The sequence below is a fragment of the Pogona vitticeps genome, chromosome 1 (genome assembly GCF_051106095.1).
Source record: "Pogona vitticeps strain Pit_001003342236 chromosome 1, PviZW2.1, whole genome shotgun sequence".
Taxonomy (NCBI): Eukaryota; Metazoa; Chordata; class Lepidosauria; order Squamata; family Agamidae; genus Pogona; species Pogona vitticeps.
The window spans coordinates 289,076,349-289,096,581 of record NC_135783.1 but is presented as its reverse complement, the minus strand read 5'-3'; the positions used below and the strand labels follow the sequence as shown (position 1 = coordinate 289,096,581).

Sequence of the window (20,233 nt, the reverse complement as noted above, 5' to 3'; positions counted from 1 at the left end):
GAAGACTATTTTTAGATTTATGCTCAGCTACCAGAACCAACTACCAGCACCACTTCAATATGGATGCTAGAAGACTCCAAACACCCAAGAAGGCAGATCAGGTTAGCTATTCTGTAAAAAAAAAAAGAGTCCTGTGGAACCTAAAAAACTAAAAAGTTTTATTTAGCACAAGCCTTCTGTGTTCTGTACTCGATCTCTATCTTATGACACATATAACTTGCTAAAGTACCACAAGACTCTCTGTTGTTTTTGCTGCAGCAAGCCAACATTGCTGTGCTCCCTTTCAATATATCTATGTTCACAAGCCAGTTGAAAAGAGTGGAAAGTATCTAACAAGGAGGACTCAGTAATTTAAAAAAATCTCCAAGTCAGTCCTTGCTCCCCTCATCCTGACATCAGTCACCAAGGCACAGAATAGTCTGCTGAAGAAGCAATGCAAGGAAACTGCTACAGAACAAGCAACAATGTATGAGTTACAGAAGATGCCCAAGTTGTTATGCTCTGTAGCTTCCCACTGGAATAAGTCTGCGCATGGGACCAGATGGATATTCATACAAGTTCTGCCAACTCCAATATAGCAGTTTAAGGACACAGCCCTGCACCCTTGCAACAGCGGGCCTTTAAAAGAGAGTCTTCCTTTGTATGCTAAAACCATACACGACCTTTGGTCCCTGGCAGCCTTAACTGGAATGCTGATTGCTGGGGAGATGGAAACAACAAAGCTTACAGCAAGGATAAAAAAATGTGGTGTAGAAAGCAAATTGAAAACGAGTTCCAGATGTGTCCCAGACACACCAGCTGGGCAAGCTTTCCTGGATGCAGAGTCAACATGGCACATGGTGAGAAAGCAACCATACATTCAGAAAGCATGTCTTTTATTTTGTTTGTGATTTATAATAGTTTGGAGAAGGGAAGCACACACAGGTTTGAAAAAGGGAGCTGTAGTCAGTTTTCCTGCCACTGCTTTGCAGGTTAGAAATCTGCAGATGCACACACAGAAAAAAAAAAAGTGTAAAAGTAGATGCACACATGGCATCCAAGCCTCCAGAGAAAAACCCTGCGTGTCTCTCCTATAGCAAAATTGCATGAATGTCACATGCAAGTGGTACTCAGACGGCTGCACAGCATGTGTCATAATATGTACCATATTTTAACTTCCTCTTTGTAAAATATAACGTATCCTAAAAGGTGGAAACATGAAAGAAATTCTCAGTTTCACCTCAAAGAGAAACACAAGGAAAGAAATGTTTTTACTATGTAGTCACAGTGTGCCCTCTAAATGGTAGGGCAACTGCTCCAACTTTAAGAGAGCATAAACTTTTTAATGGTAGCTTACTATTAATAAGGTAAAGGTTCCCCTTGACAATTTGTCCAGTCGTGTCCAACTCTAGGCGGCCGTGCTCATCTCCATTTCCAACCCATAGAGCTAGTGTCTGTCCGCAGACAATCCTCTGTGGTCACATGGCCAGCGTGACTTAGACACGGACTGCCATTTACCTTCCCACCAAGGTGGTACCTATTTATCTACTCGCATTTTTGCATGCTTTCAACCCGCTAAGTTGGCGGGAGCTGGGACAAGCAACGGGGGCTCACTCCGTCACGTGGATTCAATCTTACGACTGCATGTCTTCAGACCTTGCAGCACAGAGACTTCAGCAGTTTAACCCACAGCGCCACCACTACCTACCTAACCCTAGATAAGAAGTGTATTCTTCCAGACATTGTTGGACTGAACATGGCCAACAGAGATAGCTGACAGTAACTGAAGTTCAACCTCTCAGAGGGCCACATATAGTGGAAACACTGTCAGAACATGGAAGCAAATACTGTACATAGTCCATTACTCTCCAGTACTAGGAACAGGTTATGTATAAGTGATTTATTTGCCATTGAGTGAGAACACTTGAGAAGGCTTTGCTGAATGCAATTTAGAGCAGAACAAGATAGGCTGGGCATAATCCCTTTCACTACAAATCAGAGAAGGAGAACAGAAAAAGATATTCTGAGAAGCTCATGTAGGAAGTGGTACTACAAACACATACGGAACAGGTGCCTTAAACATGCAGCAACTTGGATTGAGTCAAAACAGTTATGTTTATCTGGTGCTGTTCTAGTCTAGTCCAGTTTGTTTCTAAACTTGCAGTTCCACCAGGCAAGAAGAAGACCTCTAGATACAAAAGAGTCAGATGCTAAGAGCAAGAAGGAAATAGCGCTACAGTATTTCCTGAAGAGACAGTTGAATTTTCTTCCTAGGAAACAAAGGCTGGTGAGTAAGTCCTCCACCTGACCAAAAGGAAGAATGTTTTCACTCTAGTCTCAGTTCCCTCCTGAGTAGTAGTTCCTCAAAACTATTTCCAAATCTGCTATATGACTGACTAATTGCTCACAAATACAACTATGTCCCCAATACAGAGAAGGAGTCCATGAGGAAACTCATGACAGTTTTACGTCATTATGGAGACACCATAAAACTTCCTTAATATTTAAACTTTTTAAAACTATCTTTACAAGCACCCCAAATTGTCATAATATATTAATATATTTACACACACACACACACACACACACACAGAGAGAGAGAGAGAGAGAGAGAGAGAGAGAGAGGGAGGGAGATTGAGAGAGAGAGAGTCAATCCATACAGCCACAACAGATAAGCCTCTCTCTCCTGGCAGGTTTATGTCATCAAAAGCAGGCTGATATAGAGAGAAGCACTTCAGCAACTATTTTGGTTCCAAGTCATCCAGGGTGTTCAAAGGTAATGGCTAAGACCCTGACTTAGGCTAGAGGCAAACAAGAGATGAATATAGCTCTTGCTCACCAGCCAGTCTGGTATAAGGGGATAGACTAGTTCTTGGGATAACTTGGTTCAAATCTCTGCTCAGCCATGGAAACTCACTGGGTAGTGAGCAAAGGTAAACCGTTCCTTGAACATCTCATATATCTGGAAAATTCTACTAGAAGTGTCATAAGTTGGAAGTAACTGGACAGCACTTGACAGCAACAACAAAAACAGCTCCTTTAGAAGAGCATGATATGATTCCTTCTGGCCGTATCAGTTCCAATTCTAACTTATGCATTTTGCACCATATAAAGCTCACAGTCACCTTCAGGGCTATTTCATACACAATGCATTACTATAATCCAACTAGGAAGTTATCACAGCATGAACTACCATGACCAGAGTGCTCCTGTCCACAACCATCGCTGATAAAACAGATCAAACTGACAAGGCCACTTCTAATTACTGAAGCCACCTAAGAGTTTTGTTACAAGGCAGGATTCAAGGACTATTTCCCAAGTTACATATCGGATTTTAGAGGGATCCCAACCTTTACGTAAGGCTGCGGACCCAATTCCCAGACATAAAACTACCTACCTATGGGGACTTCCATTTCATCAGGATTCACTGTCAGTATACCAAGCCCCAACTAATTAATTAATTACTGTCTCTAGACAATAGTTCAATACCTGCACAGCCTCACCTGATTCAGAAGGCAAGGATCCCTGAAGTCTGAACAAAATGAGTGTATATAATCAGTTTCCTCCAAAGTGTGGTTGTGCAGTTGTTCTGTGTCTGGAGCTGACGGGGATATTAGCAGCTAGGCAATGGTTATTAAAATCTTCAAAGAGGATTTCTTAAGAAGCAAACCAGGAGCTGCCTTTTTCAAGGCCACTGGCATCACCACCTCTCATAAAAGAGGGATTACCTACTTTTTAAAGACTCATACAGGCTACTGTTGGCTAGCTATTAACAATCAATCATGAGCAGGGCTCAAGGCACCAAGTGACTGGCCAGACTTCTCTAAGCATTTTGTCTGCCTCCTCAAACTACTTGAACTGAAAGTGATCCAATCGGCCAGGCTTGAGGCACACCAACATCTCTGTCACGCTCGGTGCAGATGAACCACTTTCATCTCAAGTGTGATGCAGGCTCACCATAGCAGGCCTCAAAAAAAATCCCACCAAGACCAATTCTCATCTGATTTAAATAATGCATTTGAGACACCAGTGCAGCAATGGAATGGAGAAATACTATAATGTGGTTTGTGCTGTTGTATTGTGCTGTCATGCTTATTTTTCCTCTTCCTATACTACCTTCCACTTTTGCTAGCATTATTATCTTTTCTAATAAGGTCTTTTCCATAAGGTCTCCTAGGCAGGGACATCTTAACTTGGGTCATCATTGCTGCACAGGGCCATGGCCAAGGTCAGTCTTAACTCCAAGAGGAAATGGCCTGCTCCTGACAACAAAGGCACAGAGAACCCTCCTATCTCACTTCAGACTCCTAGATTCACAATCAACTGCTAGAGCAGTGGTTTAAAACCTTGGATTCCTAGATGTTCGTGGACTACAACCAAAGTTCCCGCTAAGATGGGTGCTCACGCACGCACACACAACTCCACTTCCCTTTAAGTATCTCTCTTCCTTCTTCACGCAGCAACTGCATTAGGTTCCGATCCTGACAGAACCCAGAGTGAGGCAGGCGGCTCTCCTCATCCAAAATCTAATCACAGATGAGAACTGTCTTGTTATTGACCGATGTAGCATTTACAAGCACCAGCGAGTTAATGGAAAGGCTAATAGGACAATTCAAATCCTCCTGAATAAGGAAGGACCAAAAGAGATAACAACTCTCCAGTGCCCAACTGCTCTTCCCCACATCTAGTTAATCTGGACCACTGTGATATTTACTTCCTGGAATACTGTTGCCTCCCTAATCATTTCAATTGCCCAGACATATTAAAAAAAAACTACATGAAGGTCAAGCAGTCATGAAATAAATAGAGCATAAAGAGCATAGATAATTCATTACAAATACAGACACCAAATGAATAAGGTACAACTTCCAACCTCTGAGAATATATTCACCAGCACAGAGTATGTTCTCCCACTAAAACAGATTTCCTGTACACTTCTTTTAATGTCAAATCCAGCACATGGAAGATGGGAGGGGTTATAAGATAACATATACTGAACTGAAAGATACATGCTTTTTAAAAGAGCAAGCCAGCATATTGTTATTCCTAATTCATTTTTTTACAATTTGGCAACTATGACCTAATGGAGTTTTTGGCCTATGCATGTGTCTGCTCTTAAATCCAGCTTTTTTCCCCCTGCAATTTCTTTTAGTTCACATTTTTTAAAAATGCATTTATTAATGCATATTTAAATACCCAGCTAACATTATCCTTATTTCATGAAAAACATAAGACTGGGTATTTACTCAAGCTTTGGGATCTTGCTTATGATTTACCACAGCTGACGTGAACAGTGGATTACCGTTATTTTCTGATTCTATGTCTAATTGTTCTTATTTACTGTAGTCCCATCACCACTTGTGCTGAATAGATAGCTCAGTGAATTAACTATCTGGCTGCAGAGCCAGAGGTTGGGAGTTTGATTCCCCACTAATGTCTTCTTGAGAAGAGCCAGCCTGGGCAGCCTTGGGCAAACAGCACAGTCTTATGGTGCCCTCAGAAGAAGAGAATGATACACCTGTTTTGAGTACTAAGTACCTAGAAAACCCTGGAAAGAGTCACCATAAATCAGAATTGATTTGATGGCATGTAGTCATCATCATTATTATTAGTTCCCCCAAGAGCTATGTACAGTATACAGGAAGCATTACAAATATGTTAATACAAGATCAAAAGTACATATTTAAACACATTCCTTCTCAAAATAGCATTTTATGTCCAGGTTGTTACACTGTGAACTAAGAACTAGGCTGGTATATTCAGGAAGAGTGAAATCCTGTGGATAACTATCTTCTACTTTTATACATTAATCTGGGTGGGATGACTGAAATCATTCTGCATCAGAGATTATTAGAGTCAGATTTCCATCATTCCAAGTAGAAGTTTTGCAAGTGGCAGTATGATGAATCATTTGGATGCAGTGCTGCTGACCCAACACTGCCATCACTACCATGGCTCTGGTGTTTACAAAGACTAAATGCTTTATATACCTTTTTTTAAAAAGATAACATTTCTGATGCGTCAATTTACGATCAAAGGTAGATGAGACAAAGAAAGGAAAGCACAAAGGGAAAGTGAAAATGTGTCATAAATAACCTTCCTAAATTAAATACAATGTTCATAACTGATCAGCAAGATGTAGCTTGGATAATCATGGTTAAACTTTGCATCTTTGGAACTGAATGCAGTTCATGACAGAAGAGCATACTGTATGATGCAATACCAAATGTAAAGCAATACAGTACTGAATATAGTAAGCATCAAAAATTTATTTCTTTTACTTTGGCTATGAATATTCTCGCACAGGCACAAAACATAGCCTATTTTCTATCAATTAATTTAGGAAAGAAAATCCGCAATAATTGAGCAGTGAAGAGTGCAATACCTGTGATCAAAAGGTGCTTTAACAGCCACAAACAAAGTAATAACTGAGATTAGTAATGAATTGTACTAACAGCATTATGCTGCTGCTGGAAGGCAATCTACCCCCTTAAGAGAATTACTCTGAAGGGAAAAGATGAAAGGGTATCTATACATTCAGGTAAAAAAAATGTTAGACCAAGCATTATCAAAGTGTGTCTAAAGTACAAAGACATGTTAGCCCCAGGGATCTCTCCCATTTCATCTGTGATATATATGGGAAAGGCTTTTACTGTGTCTAGAACTGTGAGCGAAATAGGTATTGTGATGGGTTTCATGAATAGGACTTTTCTTCTAATATAAGAAATAGGTTAAACAAATATATTTCATCTTCCTACATGAGGTAATCTATAAAATCAGGAATACAGTATGTAAGAGTACAACGAAAAGAGACAAACAGCTTTCAAAATTGCTGATCAAGTTACATTTGAATTTAAAACCTATTTTCCATGACATATGCCAAGTCCTTTGCAGAAAAGTAGGTATCAAATTAGGAGAGAAACCTACAATTAAACACTTTCTGGGAGAGAGAAAAAACTGCCCCTAGCAAAAAGAACAACTGTACAGTCATGCAATGGTAGGTTTACATACCTAGACAGATTTTGATGCTATAAGTAGAAGTGTGTCAGTGACTTTTGTTAGAAACCATACATTTTGTGAATGTACACTGGCCGTGTGCAGAAATGAGCAGTTTTGGACCTCAGCAGGAGAAACCATTTGAGATGTGCTATAGCAGGAGGAAAATTTTGCTCCATAATATCATTCTGTTAAATTACTTGAAGAGTTTTGCAGAAATTACAAGCTGTTTTTTTTACTGTGCTAGAATGTGAGAGAACATGTAGTAAAACGCTTGTACAAAAATGCAAGCTTTTAGAAATGGGTTCAAAATGTAGGGATATTATAATGGCTAATGCTGCAGCTATTATATCTGCTCTGTGGGGAAAACACATCATGGAATTATTCATGGAGCACTAAGATAGAGTATGAAGAAAACAGAATCATATAGATCTGTGCTGTAAAGTTAGGAAGGGCACACTGTGACCCAGGGTTGCATACGGCCGCATGCCTGTTTTTGCAGATCCCAGCTCCACCCACCCCAAACTTGTTTTTTGGCAAAAAAAGAGAGAGAGAGAGAGATTGCAGCTCTTGGAATCCTGCAATAAAGGGATTCATCTTTAACAAAAAGAAGAAGTCCATTTGTCAAACTGAACTTCTTTCTGAAATACAGTGTTTGGTTATTCATTTATTATAGTTTAGTTAATACTGAACAGATAATTCATTCATTTTTAATTATCATTTGTTCATGTTTGCATTCTGAGTATTTCTATGGTATGCAAAGAACATTTACCAATGAAAAGCTGATGTCAGCCCTAACAAATAAAAGCATCAGCATAAATGGCAGCCAGCCATGGTACAAAATTAATGTCTGGAGTCCCTAATGCGGAGCATGTGTTGACTGGAATACACATCATGAGTGTTAAAATTAGTGTGTAATGGGCACACGAAAGAAAACAGGAACATGGGACTTGTCAATGGTAATAGACAATGCAGATAATTTTGCTATAGAGACCCCAGCTGACATTGGAGACCCATACTCCAATGAAACAGAAGGGGAAATAGTCAATAAAAGCTCTACTGAGGCCTTCTGAAACATGCATTGCATTTATCACAAGGAGGAGAGGACACACAAAATTCTATGCCCCCCACCAGTGCATCTTCAGTTTCATTGCCCTTCACATGTAGAGGGCGACTAATTGTTTTGAAGAGATTCAGGCAGATTTTGGATGAACATGTGGAAAGTGATGGCAAGTGGAACAGAACGAGAGCAAATTCAGCACACTTGTGCCCGATCTCCCTGCAACCCTCCCCCCCCCAATGTATGGCTTATGTATGTTTTAAAATTTGTCAGCTGAGCATATACCCACAACTTCCAAACTCATGTTCCATTAAGGGCCTCTAGTGTTACATTTCATCTAGTAACTTTGAAGACCAAACCCTACTAGTTGTCACTTTCAGCCTACAACTGAGACCTCTCACACACATCATGAATGATCTCCGACTCATACTTGACAAGAATACTTCACTTTCCCAAGCACTCGGTGGCAGGCCGATACCTGCTTACAGACAACCCCTCTCCCCAATCTCAAGCAGCTACTGACACGCAATGGACTACACAAGACTGATACAGAGATGGGGACTAAACCCTGCTACAAACTCAGATGCCAGCTCTGCCTCCACATTTACACTGGCAACAGAATTACAGGATAACACAGAGAAGAAGGAGCCCTGTGCTGAGGGGGGACAGAGTCATTCGCAGGCGCACACCTTAGAGCGAACCTTGCCTGTCGGCATTCTGCATAGGACAAAAAGGACAATCTCTATGCAAAAGAATCAGTGGACACAAATCAGATGTCAGGAACAGCAATCACTTCACCTACTGAAAGTCACTTCAATCTACCAGGGCACTCTTTGCAATTTTTGAATGTTGCTATTCTGGAGAAGAAAATTACAGGCAAGAATCCAGAGGAAAACAGCTGAGACAGGATATATATAATTTGCTTAATACCCATCTCAGCAGATTAAAGCCAAGGGTTCTCAAGCTGTTACCAAATGTGAAATACTACAATAATTACGTAGTTAACTGCTGTTATTTTCCTTCCCAACTAACCACAGCTACCTTTACAGAATAAGCTTCATGGGTAGCCAGTCATTATTAACTCCCTACCAACTGTTGTTTCTGCTGTGGGTTCCTTTAGCAACTAATCATTGTTGTTATTTACAGAATAAAGCTTCAAAAGAAAAAAGTGAATACCAAACAAGGAGTCTTAAATCGTTACTAGGTGTGGAATGCAACCAAACATCACTGTTGCTTTATCTTAGAGCCCTGCATATTTTCCCATGTACTCACTGTATTCTCACTCTTGTGTCTGAAAAAGTAGACATGTCCCATGAAAACTTACATTAAAACAGAGCAGTTACAGTGATGCCTCACATTATGACGTTAATTCGTTCCAGCGAAATCGCTGTAGAAAAAAAAACGTCGTAATGTGAAATAAAAAAGGCCATAGAAATGTATTAAAACCCGATTAATGCATTCCTGTGGGCTTGAAACTCACAGTCCAGCGAAGATCCTCCATAGCGCGGCCATTTTTGCTGCCCATGCAGCGAGGAATCCGTCCCAGAAAAGAGCGGGGAGCCATTTTTTTTTTACCAGGTGGCCATTTTGAAACCGCCAATCAGCTGGCTGAAAATCATCATTTTGCGAGAATTGGTTCCCGAAGCAGGGAACCGATCATCGCAAAGCGAAAAAACCCATTTAAAACATCATAAAGCGGTCGCTTTTGCAATCTCAAAAAGTTCGTCGTGATGCGATTTCGTCGTTAAATGCTCGTCTTGTGAAGCACCACTGTATTCTTGAAGGTGCCACCATGTCTTTGCCCTTTCTTTTTCTTTTTGCTCTTCTTTTGTTTTGTGTTTCCTCTTGATATAATGATATAGCAATGCATATGTCCTATTTTCATTTTCATATTATTGTGATGTTTATGTGCTTATTATTTTATATTAGTTTTAGTACTTTATTTTGTTATAAACTGCCCAGAGTGGGCTTGGCAGCCTGATGGGCAGTATATAAATTAAATATGTAACATGTCTTTCTGATTGAATCCGTTAACAGCACAATGGCTGAAACATGTAGGCTTGACACTCATACATGTACCAGTGTATGGCATTCTGTAAACTGCTATACTGACCCAGAGGAAAATCTCATTCAGCAACACACTGGTTATAACTGCATATAAAGTGGATGGATGTTCTCAGATAATCCGCTAGTTGCAGCAAAGGATAGCCAAGGACTTGATTAAAATTGGCAAGCCAGGAAATTGGCTTTGTTTGTCTCAAAATGGGAGCACACAGTAGGAAGGCACTTAAAGAAGTCTCACACCGGACAACCAGCTTTCTGCAGTCACTCACTCTCACAATTTTTCCTCTGAGTTTTCTGCTTCTGCAATAATTACATGCAAGTAACTTTACACAGTTTTTACTGCAAGTCCCAAAGGAGGGTCTCGATAAGGAAATACATAGTCTCACACAGAAGCACAAGGTATTTGAATAAAATCAAGGGATTCTGCAAAAGTATCACGAAGTGTTTTGCTAATATGCATGTTACTCATCCTGCTCCTGTCTGGACCAGAGGCCTGATCTACCAAGCCTCAGATAAACTGGCCCTCAGCAGGGAGGTCTGGTCTACTCATGACTTGTGTAGATCAATCTTCCATCTGGATACCATTGCTGTCTATATTTGAGAAGGTCCCTGGTCTATGAAGGTCCTCTTACAGAAGAAGATCTGGTCTGCCCATGATCCAGGTTGACTATCTATCATCTGGACACTTGTCTCCATTTGCAACTGAGCCAGAGGCCTGATGTAGCACCGCTTGGGTAGACCTGCCCTGCCTTAATTATCACCTCTCTTTTGTGAACCTGCTGGCTTAGCTGCCCGGAGGCCTGGCCTACCATATCCCTTCCTATGGTGGTATACCAGACCAATTTCTGAAATTTGGGAAGAGGCATACTCTGTAAATGGGATCTCTTGTGGTAAAACCCCAGATACAGCCCTGTCCTTTTTACCCATACAAACAATTTATTCCTGCTAGTCAGCCCAGGTCTATGCTACACAGTGGTTAACTTTGAATCAGATCTCCGTCCTCCAGTCCATATCCAAATACTTACAAAGAAAAGGAGATTGAAGAGGAATAGGAAGTACTTTGTGACTTTCAGGCAGCCAGAACCCATCTTCTTGGTTTACGAAACCTGGATAGAAAAAAAAGACAGTCCCGTGAGTATGTGTCCTTTGCAAAAGCAGTCCTTTCCCAGAGATGTTTTCTCTTTTCCTCACATACAACCCCCTAGAAACCAGAGCATGCAAACAGCTTATTTTTCTCGCAGACAGTCTGCTTAGTGGGGAAGTGGGGGGGGGGGGAAAGAGATTTAGTTTGTCTCCTTAGGAAAGATTTTTACTATTTTTTATTCTGGCGTTTTGTCTACTTCTCCATACAAGATTCACTTCCAGCTGGCTAACACATCACTCCACCATCAATTCTTCAGGCAGAAATGTCTCATGACCAGGTCAGCCCAACTAAGAAATATTTTATTTTAAAAATAGTTACAGATATAGACCAAAAACTCCACCACCACCAAATGTTGTTCATGCTCACTTCACATTTTTTTAAAACAACTCCTTCCATTTCCCTTTTCTCTGAAGCTGAATGCAATAACTACTTTTCAAACTACTTTTTAAAACAAAATTTCAGTACTACAAGCCATGATAAAGAGCACATTCTCATCCACTCTACCTTATTTCACTTCAATATCCACACAGAGCACAAAGCAGCACCAGCATCAGCCAGTATTTTCAACCATAGTATGTTTCTCCTTTTTCCTTCCCTATCATTGTTTTATGATATTGCTTCGTGTAATATAACAGAACAGAACTAAGATGTTACATCAGCAAAAGAAGTAACATTAACCCTCATTAATTTACAACTACCTGTATCATGTAATGCAGTTACACCTTTGCAACTGGGGGAGGAAATAGTTATAAATTACTAGTTACCTGTAATAAATTACTAGTTCCCAGCACCTGATACAGGTTATACTGGCACACAGTTCGATCAGCAACATTTTGCACAGTATTATAAGCCTTCAAGCGGACCACAAAGATCTTTACGTTACTTGGCCTGTACCTGACCTGAGATTCAACAGCTCTTTTGTATATTAATTATAGTGTCTAATTCAGATGACAGATAACTTTGATTTTTACCATATTTTATTGCTTTGTATGTGTTGTGGCTATAGATTTTGCCTGCTTCCTGCAACAAGCTATCCTAAAGAAATACCCATATATCTTTTTAATAAGAAATCTCTAATGCAAATAGAAAAAAGCAAAAGTTGAGGAGAGTTTGTACATGGCTCATCACCTCATCTACTCTCAGACTTTCACTTTTTTCAATGCATTTTCACTGCTAAGACAGGAAGAAAAATAGCAATTCCTTTTAAGACTCTTGAGTGACTAACATTTGACAACATCCTTAATGGTCTAGTGTGACAATGCAACAGGAAATAAAGTATGACAAAGGGTAAGAGCAGTCAACACTTCAAGCTACAACAGATCTGTTCCAAGCTTCCTTGCACTAGACTGTGCTTAGCAAAGGGCAAAGGAACAAAGCAAGTTATTCCGTTCCAATCTAAAACCTGCTTTTAATCCTATTAGGATATGTAGGTCAGGACTGAGATTAGGATGGAACTGGAGCATCATTCTAATTGGATCTCTCTCTCTCTCTCTCTCTCTCTCTCTCTCTCATGTTTTCAAAAATACACCAGCTTTGTTGGGCAGGAGGAAAGGATGGGAGAAAAAAAGGAAAGAGATGCCCCCTGAAATGTACCTAAAGAAATTACAAAATTCCTAGTTAATTCTGAAGCTGGGAAAAACTTGTACACTTGGAAACATGTCTCATGAAGAAGCAAGAAGATTCCACAAATCTGCACAAAGTCACTTTTTACTAAGCACAGTTTTTAGGAAGAGCACACAGAAATTGAATTCATAGGAAGGCAAACTTACGTACCCATCTAACCTAGTCCTTTGCAGGAGTCTCCCACTGATTGTATCTCAGCTACCTGATCCTGTTACCTGATCCTTTTAACCTAGAGATGCCAGGGACTGAATCTGGAATCCTTCATACGCAAAGTTGGTGTTCTACCACTAAGTGATGGTCACTCTCACTTGAAAGGCACATGACACTGGCCCATTAGTAGGCTATGTTCCTACTCTTCTAAGAGGAGAGTCTCTGTGTAAAGTAGACATCACTGATTACCTATTTCAAGGTACAGGGGCTGTGATTTGCAACTCCTTGAAATAATTAAGGTCAGTTGCTTGTATCCTTTCTTATAAATGTTCAGGAAGTAACTGTACTGTAGGGCAGGAAGGAGAGACAGGATTTTCAGGTTACTGACTACACGCACAGGCCACACAGCTAATTCCACGTATACCTCAATTGGATCAGTCCACTCTGCTTCATAGAACTGAAAGCACCCAAGAGCTATCCCTTTGGTGAAACATGTTATGTCCCCAGATTTCATGTATATTCGTATGAATAAGCCTGTCAACCACACATCTGAGAGTGCAACCCGATTATAAGAGCTACAAACAATACAGAATCAGACTGTAGAGAAATGCAGATGTTTAGAAAGCATACTTTGCTTCAGATAAGAAGCCGAGAGAGGCCCGGAAGGAGAAGACACGAAACCGGGCCTTCTCGGCGGTGGCTCCTCGCCTCTGGAACAACCTTCCTCCAGAGATTCGCGCGGCTCCTACGCTGGGTGTTTTTAAAACTCAATTAAAAACATGGTTATACATCCAGGCCTTCCCTCCAATCAATTCCTGATCCCTTTTCTAATTTTCCTTATATTCCTTTTCGTCTGTTGTGATTGTAATTATTACTTATGTTTATGCATATGTTTTATAATTGTATTTTATCCTTATTATATGTTGGAAGCCGCCTAGAGTGGACTTATAGTCCAGATAGGCGGGATATAAATTCAATTAAAAAAAAAAAGCCACCAGAATGGGAAAGGCATGAGAGCTGGTCCTGAGTTTAGACCTGGTAAATCCATAGAAAAAGTTTTACTAAGTAGTATGGTTAAGATTAAGCATGGTGGCGCTGTGGGTTAAACTGCAGAAGCCTCTGTGCTGTGTGGTCAGAAGACCAGCAGTCGTAAGATGGAATCCACACAATGGAGTGAGCTCCTGTCGCTTGTCCCAGCTCCTGCCAACCTAGCAGTTCGAAAGCATGTAAATGGGAGTAGATAAATAGGTACCACCATGGTGGGAAGGTAACAGCGTTCAGTGTCTAGTCGTGCTGGCCACGTGACCACGGAAACTGTCTATGGACAAACGCTGGCTCTACGGCTTGGAGACGGAGATGAGCACCATGCCCTAGAGTCGGACACGACTGGTCTAAATGTCAAGGGGAACCTTTACCTATGGTTAAGATGTTTAGAAAGATTTCAAAAAATCAAGGTGGGAACACCAGATAACTTACGATGCTTCGAGAATATTAATGCAGCCTTCTTGAAATCCCATGATCTTCCTTTTCTAAGAGGAAGCAGTTTTTTCCTACAATTCTCAAATACAAACATTAACAGTATTTAATTGCTTGCTTTCTTGGGGATGGAGGGGATCTAATTAATCTACACAGCTCTAATAAGGAAGGGGAGAAATGATCTGACCAGTTTTAGAAGCAAAATAGTATATATATATTTTTCAAAGCTGCCTTCAGTAGGTTTCAAAATTTAAAGAATACAGGAAGCTATTAAACTTAGAGCTGTCCAACAGGCCTTTATAACCATCATTTGCCTGTCTCTTAAGGTTGAATCATAACACTGTAGCATCACCTTCTTTTTCTTGGCTACTATTAGCCAATTAAGGATGATGTAAGATTACCATCTTGAGTTTCTGAAACTGAATTTCTGGAGGTGAAAGTTATTGAAGGAGTAGGTAAAAGACCAATAAGCAAAACTATTGTTACATGAAAGTATTTTTCCTTTTCTGTTTGCATTACTGGAATATAAAATATTCCCTGTTAAAAGAATCCACAGAGTCTGGTGAAAAGGTAGAATTTAAAACCATACCTATCTTGTTTTTTTAATCTCACTCCTGCCTTTATTTCCCCCTGACTCTGACTGGTAGAAGAAATATCAAAGGTGTTGCACCTGGAAAGGCAAAGCACCAGCTATCTTTGGTTACTAACTGGAAGACAAATCCATCCAGAGTGTTTTTTCCCCCTTAATCAAACTTGGCACAGGAGGAAGGAGCCATCATGTCTGTGCAGCCTACTTGGCATTCTCATCTCCACCAGTTAAAAACAATGGGAACTTTTTAATCGTAGATGAAGAAGGCTTTGGGCACAGATTAGTTAATTTTTAAGGCCTAAGAGATGAGATAATTAATATCCAGAAGCCCACATGACTACTATCAACAATTTATTATGTTGGCATTTAAAAAGCAACTGCCACTCTGGATGGTTCACAACACAAAAATAACACAAACAAAATCATACAATGCCCCTCAATTATAAAGTGAAATATAACAATATCAAACAATATAAAATACATTCTAAAACACCTAAATACGACATTTCCAAGACTTTGCAAGGCTTAGATTTCCACCCACAGATTTGGTAGTGTGTGCCAACAGGAGAAAAGGCAACATGTCACCTTACCAATTGCAAAGACTATTGTATGCAATGAAACAAGTCCTTGGACACTGAGGTGCTCAAACAGATTCTATCCCTGCTGTCTTTTCAGAGGACTGGGCTGCTTAGGAAGACACCTAAATAAACCCAGTACGCCACATTTCACCACCCAACTTCCCTTCACTTGCTTCCAAATAGACTGGAAGAAAGCTGTAAGAGGACATTATGGTAAAAGGAGAAAGGACAGGTCATTCTCCCTTTTAACTGGGCGGTGGGGGGACCACCATCAAATTATTTCTCAGAAACCTCAGGGAAACCCATTTAACAAAGCCACCATAAACCAACATAAGCATGGTACAGCAGCCTTACTGATGCTATGGCTTTGGTTGAGGAGAGATGCCCAGGTTCTCTCCCACATAGAAAAGAATACAGGAAGAAGAATGCTTCTTCCTTTGGGGCAACTCCTTCCTTATTCACTGATACTGCAATTGCAATTCTGCTGCTTTCTGAAAGCTCAAACTTTCTACTTGTACCTTTCATCAAAGTATTTAACACAGAGCAATAATCGTGGGATGAAAATTGGGGTTTTCTAATCTCACCACCCTCCATTTGGGTGGAACACATCTGATCCTGAAGTGGGTTTCTTGAAGGAAAACTTTGACAAGCACACCTGTACCTCACATAAGAAAGATACTAACAACTTGTATTGTGTAAGACCTGTCTAAGAGACAGTCGTTAAGTGGTAACTTGTTCTTTTTTGTGACTGGTGATGCTGGCTGGGGATGGTGGAAGTTATGGCCCCCAAAAGTAAGTCTTCCAGGCTGTAGCAGGGGAGAAGGGGAGTTCTGACTGGAATTGATGATGGCCAAATTCTCCAGATTTCCCTAAACCTACGCAAATGTACACAGGACTCCACTGTATACTGGGAGACAGACAGTCCTATACCAGGAGCTGCAATCTGAATGAGGCAGACAAGTTACAACTACCCTGGGAGAAAATGAAGAGCCCCATGTTGTGCAACAGCATATTAAATGCCTCCAAGAAATACAACACTAGGTCATTAAGCAGCTACAGAAAGAGTACCAGAGAAAAGAAGTATGCTGTTTTGTTGTATAAGCATGTTATACCTTCAGTGTTACCTGGAGTGAGCTAATGAGCACTGGCAGAATTAATGGCCCTTCTGTTTACTAACAGGAGTCTGTGCATTCCTTACAGGCAGTTGTCTGTGAAGACTTTGGCTATCAATCAAGTTAGGTTTGTCATCGACATCCAAGCTAGGAGTGCACTGTCAAAATTAATTATCCAAAGCCAGTGGATTTTTAAACAACACTGCTAGGTCACCATTTTGTAACTGAGAGTGTACTCTTCCAGAACTGTATCTTCATCAAACAGCACAGAGCACACGGAAACTTAGCTTTGAAGTTTTGCCACCAAAACATATTACTCCAAATATTAAGGCAGCCTAAAGGGAACGTCAGACTGGGTGGTTTTCTAATTAAAACATCGTCCTTCTTGAGACGATGTTTTAACACAGATTTTCTGTTTCCAAAACACAGAAACAGAATCTGGAAAATCTTGCTTTTTCAGACACGGCCATAGTGGCTCCGGAATTCTGGGAGTTGTAGTCGCAAGACGGAAGAATGTTTCTAGCTGCCAGCACTACGGCACCTAGAAGAAAAAGGCAGGACCTTCACAGTCAGCAGATTCTGTGGCTATTTCAAATGACAGCTTTTCTCATAAGCACCTTTTTATTTGTTATTTACCCAACAGCCTTATACACAATGCAATCAGATCATCTTGTTGCAAGGGGAAAGGTTCCTTTTAAGGCTGAATCGCCCAGATTACCACCTCAACATAATCATCGCGATAGTTTTGTGCCTGCTGTGTCATGCCAAATGGCATGTACTTCTCTTTCATACATGCTCTTCATTTCATTTTCCCTCCCTGCTTTGTTACCTCTACATCCCATCTTTCCTATAGCCAACTCAAGGTGATGTATAGGATTCTGCCTCTCACTTCGTATGCCCACAATAATCCTGTGAGATTGGTTAGAGTGAGAGACTGTGACTGGCCCAATATCAGTTCATACCTAAGATCTTCCAGATCATTTTCCACTACTCTAACTACTACACCAACTTGGGTTCCCAGACATTTTAAAGGTGAATCATAAACTATATAATGTGCCACAAGCAGGAACCACACATGGACTTATGCATGCATAGAGTGAATGGGCACCCAGGTTTTCAGAAGCTGTTGCCAGCCATTCTGGAACCAGGTGCAGCCCCACCCATCCCTCCATGGGTAATTAAAATGTGTTTGAGACTATTAATCTGACTTTATGCACGCTCCTATAGGTGTGCAGAACTTCCACAATTGAAGAAGGATATGCTAGGCATTCATCAAAGGTGGGAACGGAGTATGAAGATCTGGGAAGGACGAACCTCCAAGGTGCCCTCTAAGTATTCGTTTGCCAGTCTGAGGTACTGGCAAAGTTGTGGTCCACAAAGGTAACATTACCAATCTCTACATTTAATAAATTCACATTGCTGCAGCATTGAGGATGTTCATAAATCAGAACACTGTAGTTTTCCATCTCAGCTTTTCCAGTCTTCCAGTCAACTGGCATTTTTCATTTACTGAGGGTTGCTGTCATTAATGGGCTATTTTCTTCTCTTGTTTGTCTCCTACAGATTTTGCCCATTTTAGCAAACCCTAAGGTTCTTCCAAGGTGGCCAATATGTAACAGACTTGTTCCACTACCTAGTAAAACTGACTGTTAAGCTGATTTAACTAGCCTTGGGAAATTGCCACTCCCCTCAACTTTTCCATATGCTAACAAAGGCAGACTTGAAACAGGCTGAAGCAATCATAATTTGCATTTATTTGATGATTTATTTGTTTTACTTTGATACAGAATTTAAAGTGGTTGGCAGCTGGTCAGGAAGAACATTCACATAGTAGTTCTGTGTGTGATTAGGAGTTCGAAGTGAGGAGGGTTTTGACTGTAGTACTGCAGTTTAGCCTCTGTACCACAAGGCTCTGATGTGAAAGGAAGTGGAAAGGAGATAGAAAAGGAATGAGAAGAGAGTGGTGATAGTGACAGAGGAAGCTGAAGGGCGGGGGAAATATGAGGAGAAATATTGGTAATATGAACTTCTGTGTGAACAGCTGAAACACAGCATCCAGTAATTAAAAATCACTGGAAGCATGAACTCATTAAGTGAACACAAATAGAATGATCTGCCAGGATGTCGTGAAAGGAGTATGCATCAAGCTGAAACAAATCTCCCTGTCTAAGCATACCCTCCATTTTGAAAAAGTGTTTTCCTCTGGACTTAACTCCAATGTGTGATGCTTTACTGTTTCAAAATAACTTTTGAAAATCTAAATTGTATGTTGCTTTGGAATTCTTTTCTGTGCTGAAAGATGGATCAAATTCTTTTTATAAATGAAAACTACAGAAATGTAATATATGGTTGTTCCTGACATGTTAATTTTGCATTCCAGTTAGATATCCTCAGTGTTGTTTTTGTTGTTGTTTAGTCGTTAAGTCATGTCCGACTCTTCATGACCCCATGGACCACAGCACGCCAGGCCTTCCTGTCTTCCACTGCCTCCCAGAGTTTGGTCAAAAGCATTATTTTAGTGGATTATTAAGATATTTATTCAGTTTGGAATGAAAACGGGGCAATTACCATACCATAATTTCCACAAGAAGTATTTGAAATGCGCAAGATGTAATGAGATGGGTGCAGACCAAACAGCCAAACAGCCTGCTGTTTGATCTATTGAAGGGATGGGTTGGTTTCCTCCTTTTTCTGGCAATCACATGATGTAACCACTGGAGAAAACTAAATCATCTCCAGAGCATTCCTGCCCACGCTATTCTAAGCCCCTGCCAGGGCCTTCTACTTTTTTTGTGTGGGTTGGGTCACATCGATTTGCTCTGTTTCCAACATGTAATTGATTGTTAGGAGTAAACAAAAGTGAGCCTCACAGCTGTCAAAGCTGTTATCAAGGCTCCTTCGGTTGTCAGTTTGCCATATTGTGAAGTGGCTTAATAAGTGAGCCACTTCAGGAAATCAGCAAATTGAATACTTCCTCTGCTCCTCAGCAGAAGGGCATGGGATGTGAAACATTTTTTTTTCAAATTATAGTAAACCATTGCTGATGTGCTGCATCACTAATAATTTTTAAAAAATATATGTTTGCCTCATCTTTCTCAAACAGCCCTTTAAGACAAGGCAAAGATTTGTAACTGGGGCAGTATATCAGTGATGGCCTATTACTGTCTTTAGAAAAGAATACCCATATATATTTTTCTCAAGCACTGAGCCACCAGACCACCTGCCATGTGCAGCCAATGATAACCTGGGGAGGATTGCTGCCAGATCTGTGCTGAGCATGATCAATACAGGCAGGCAAACAGCAAAGGAAGAGGAAGCTGTGGCAACCACAGTAACTCCATAGGGAGAGCCAGTGATAGCTGTGGCACCACCAGGGTATAAGGCTCAGAGATGGAGTGCCACCTGGTGCTGAGGAGATCTGGCTGGACCCCTACACCCACAGCCAAGGCAAAGCAAGAGGAG

General features: G+C 40.6%; 1 protein-coding gene across 3 annotated transcripts in view; it reads right to left on the bottom strand.

Annotated features, from left to right (window-relative positions):
- Positions 1-20,233, bottom strand: part of CD82 (CD82 molecule) — an 87,248-nt gene that overhangs the window by 43,711 nt on the left and 23,304 nt on the right. For all 3 annotated transcript variants that reach the window (XM_072985974.2, XM_078389456.1, XM_078389452.1), the window contains exon 2: positions 11,125-11,205. In XM_072985974.2, coding sequence (XP_072842075.2) covers positions 11,125-11,187 — 63 coding nt within the window. In that variant the 5' untranslated portion in view covers positions 11,188-11,205. The remainder of the gene's footprint in view (positions 1-11,124; positions 11,206-20,233) is intronic.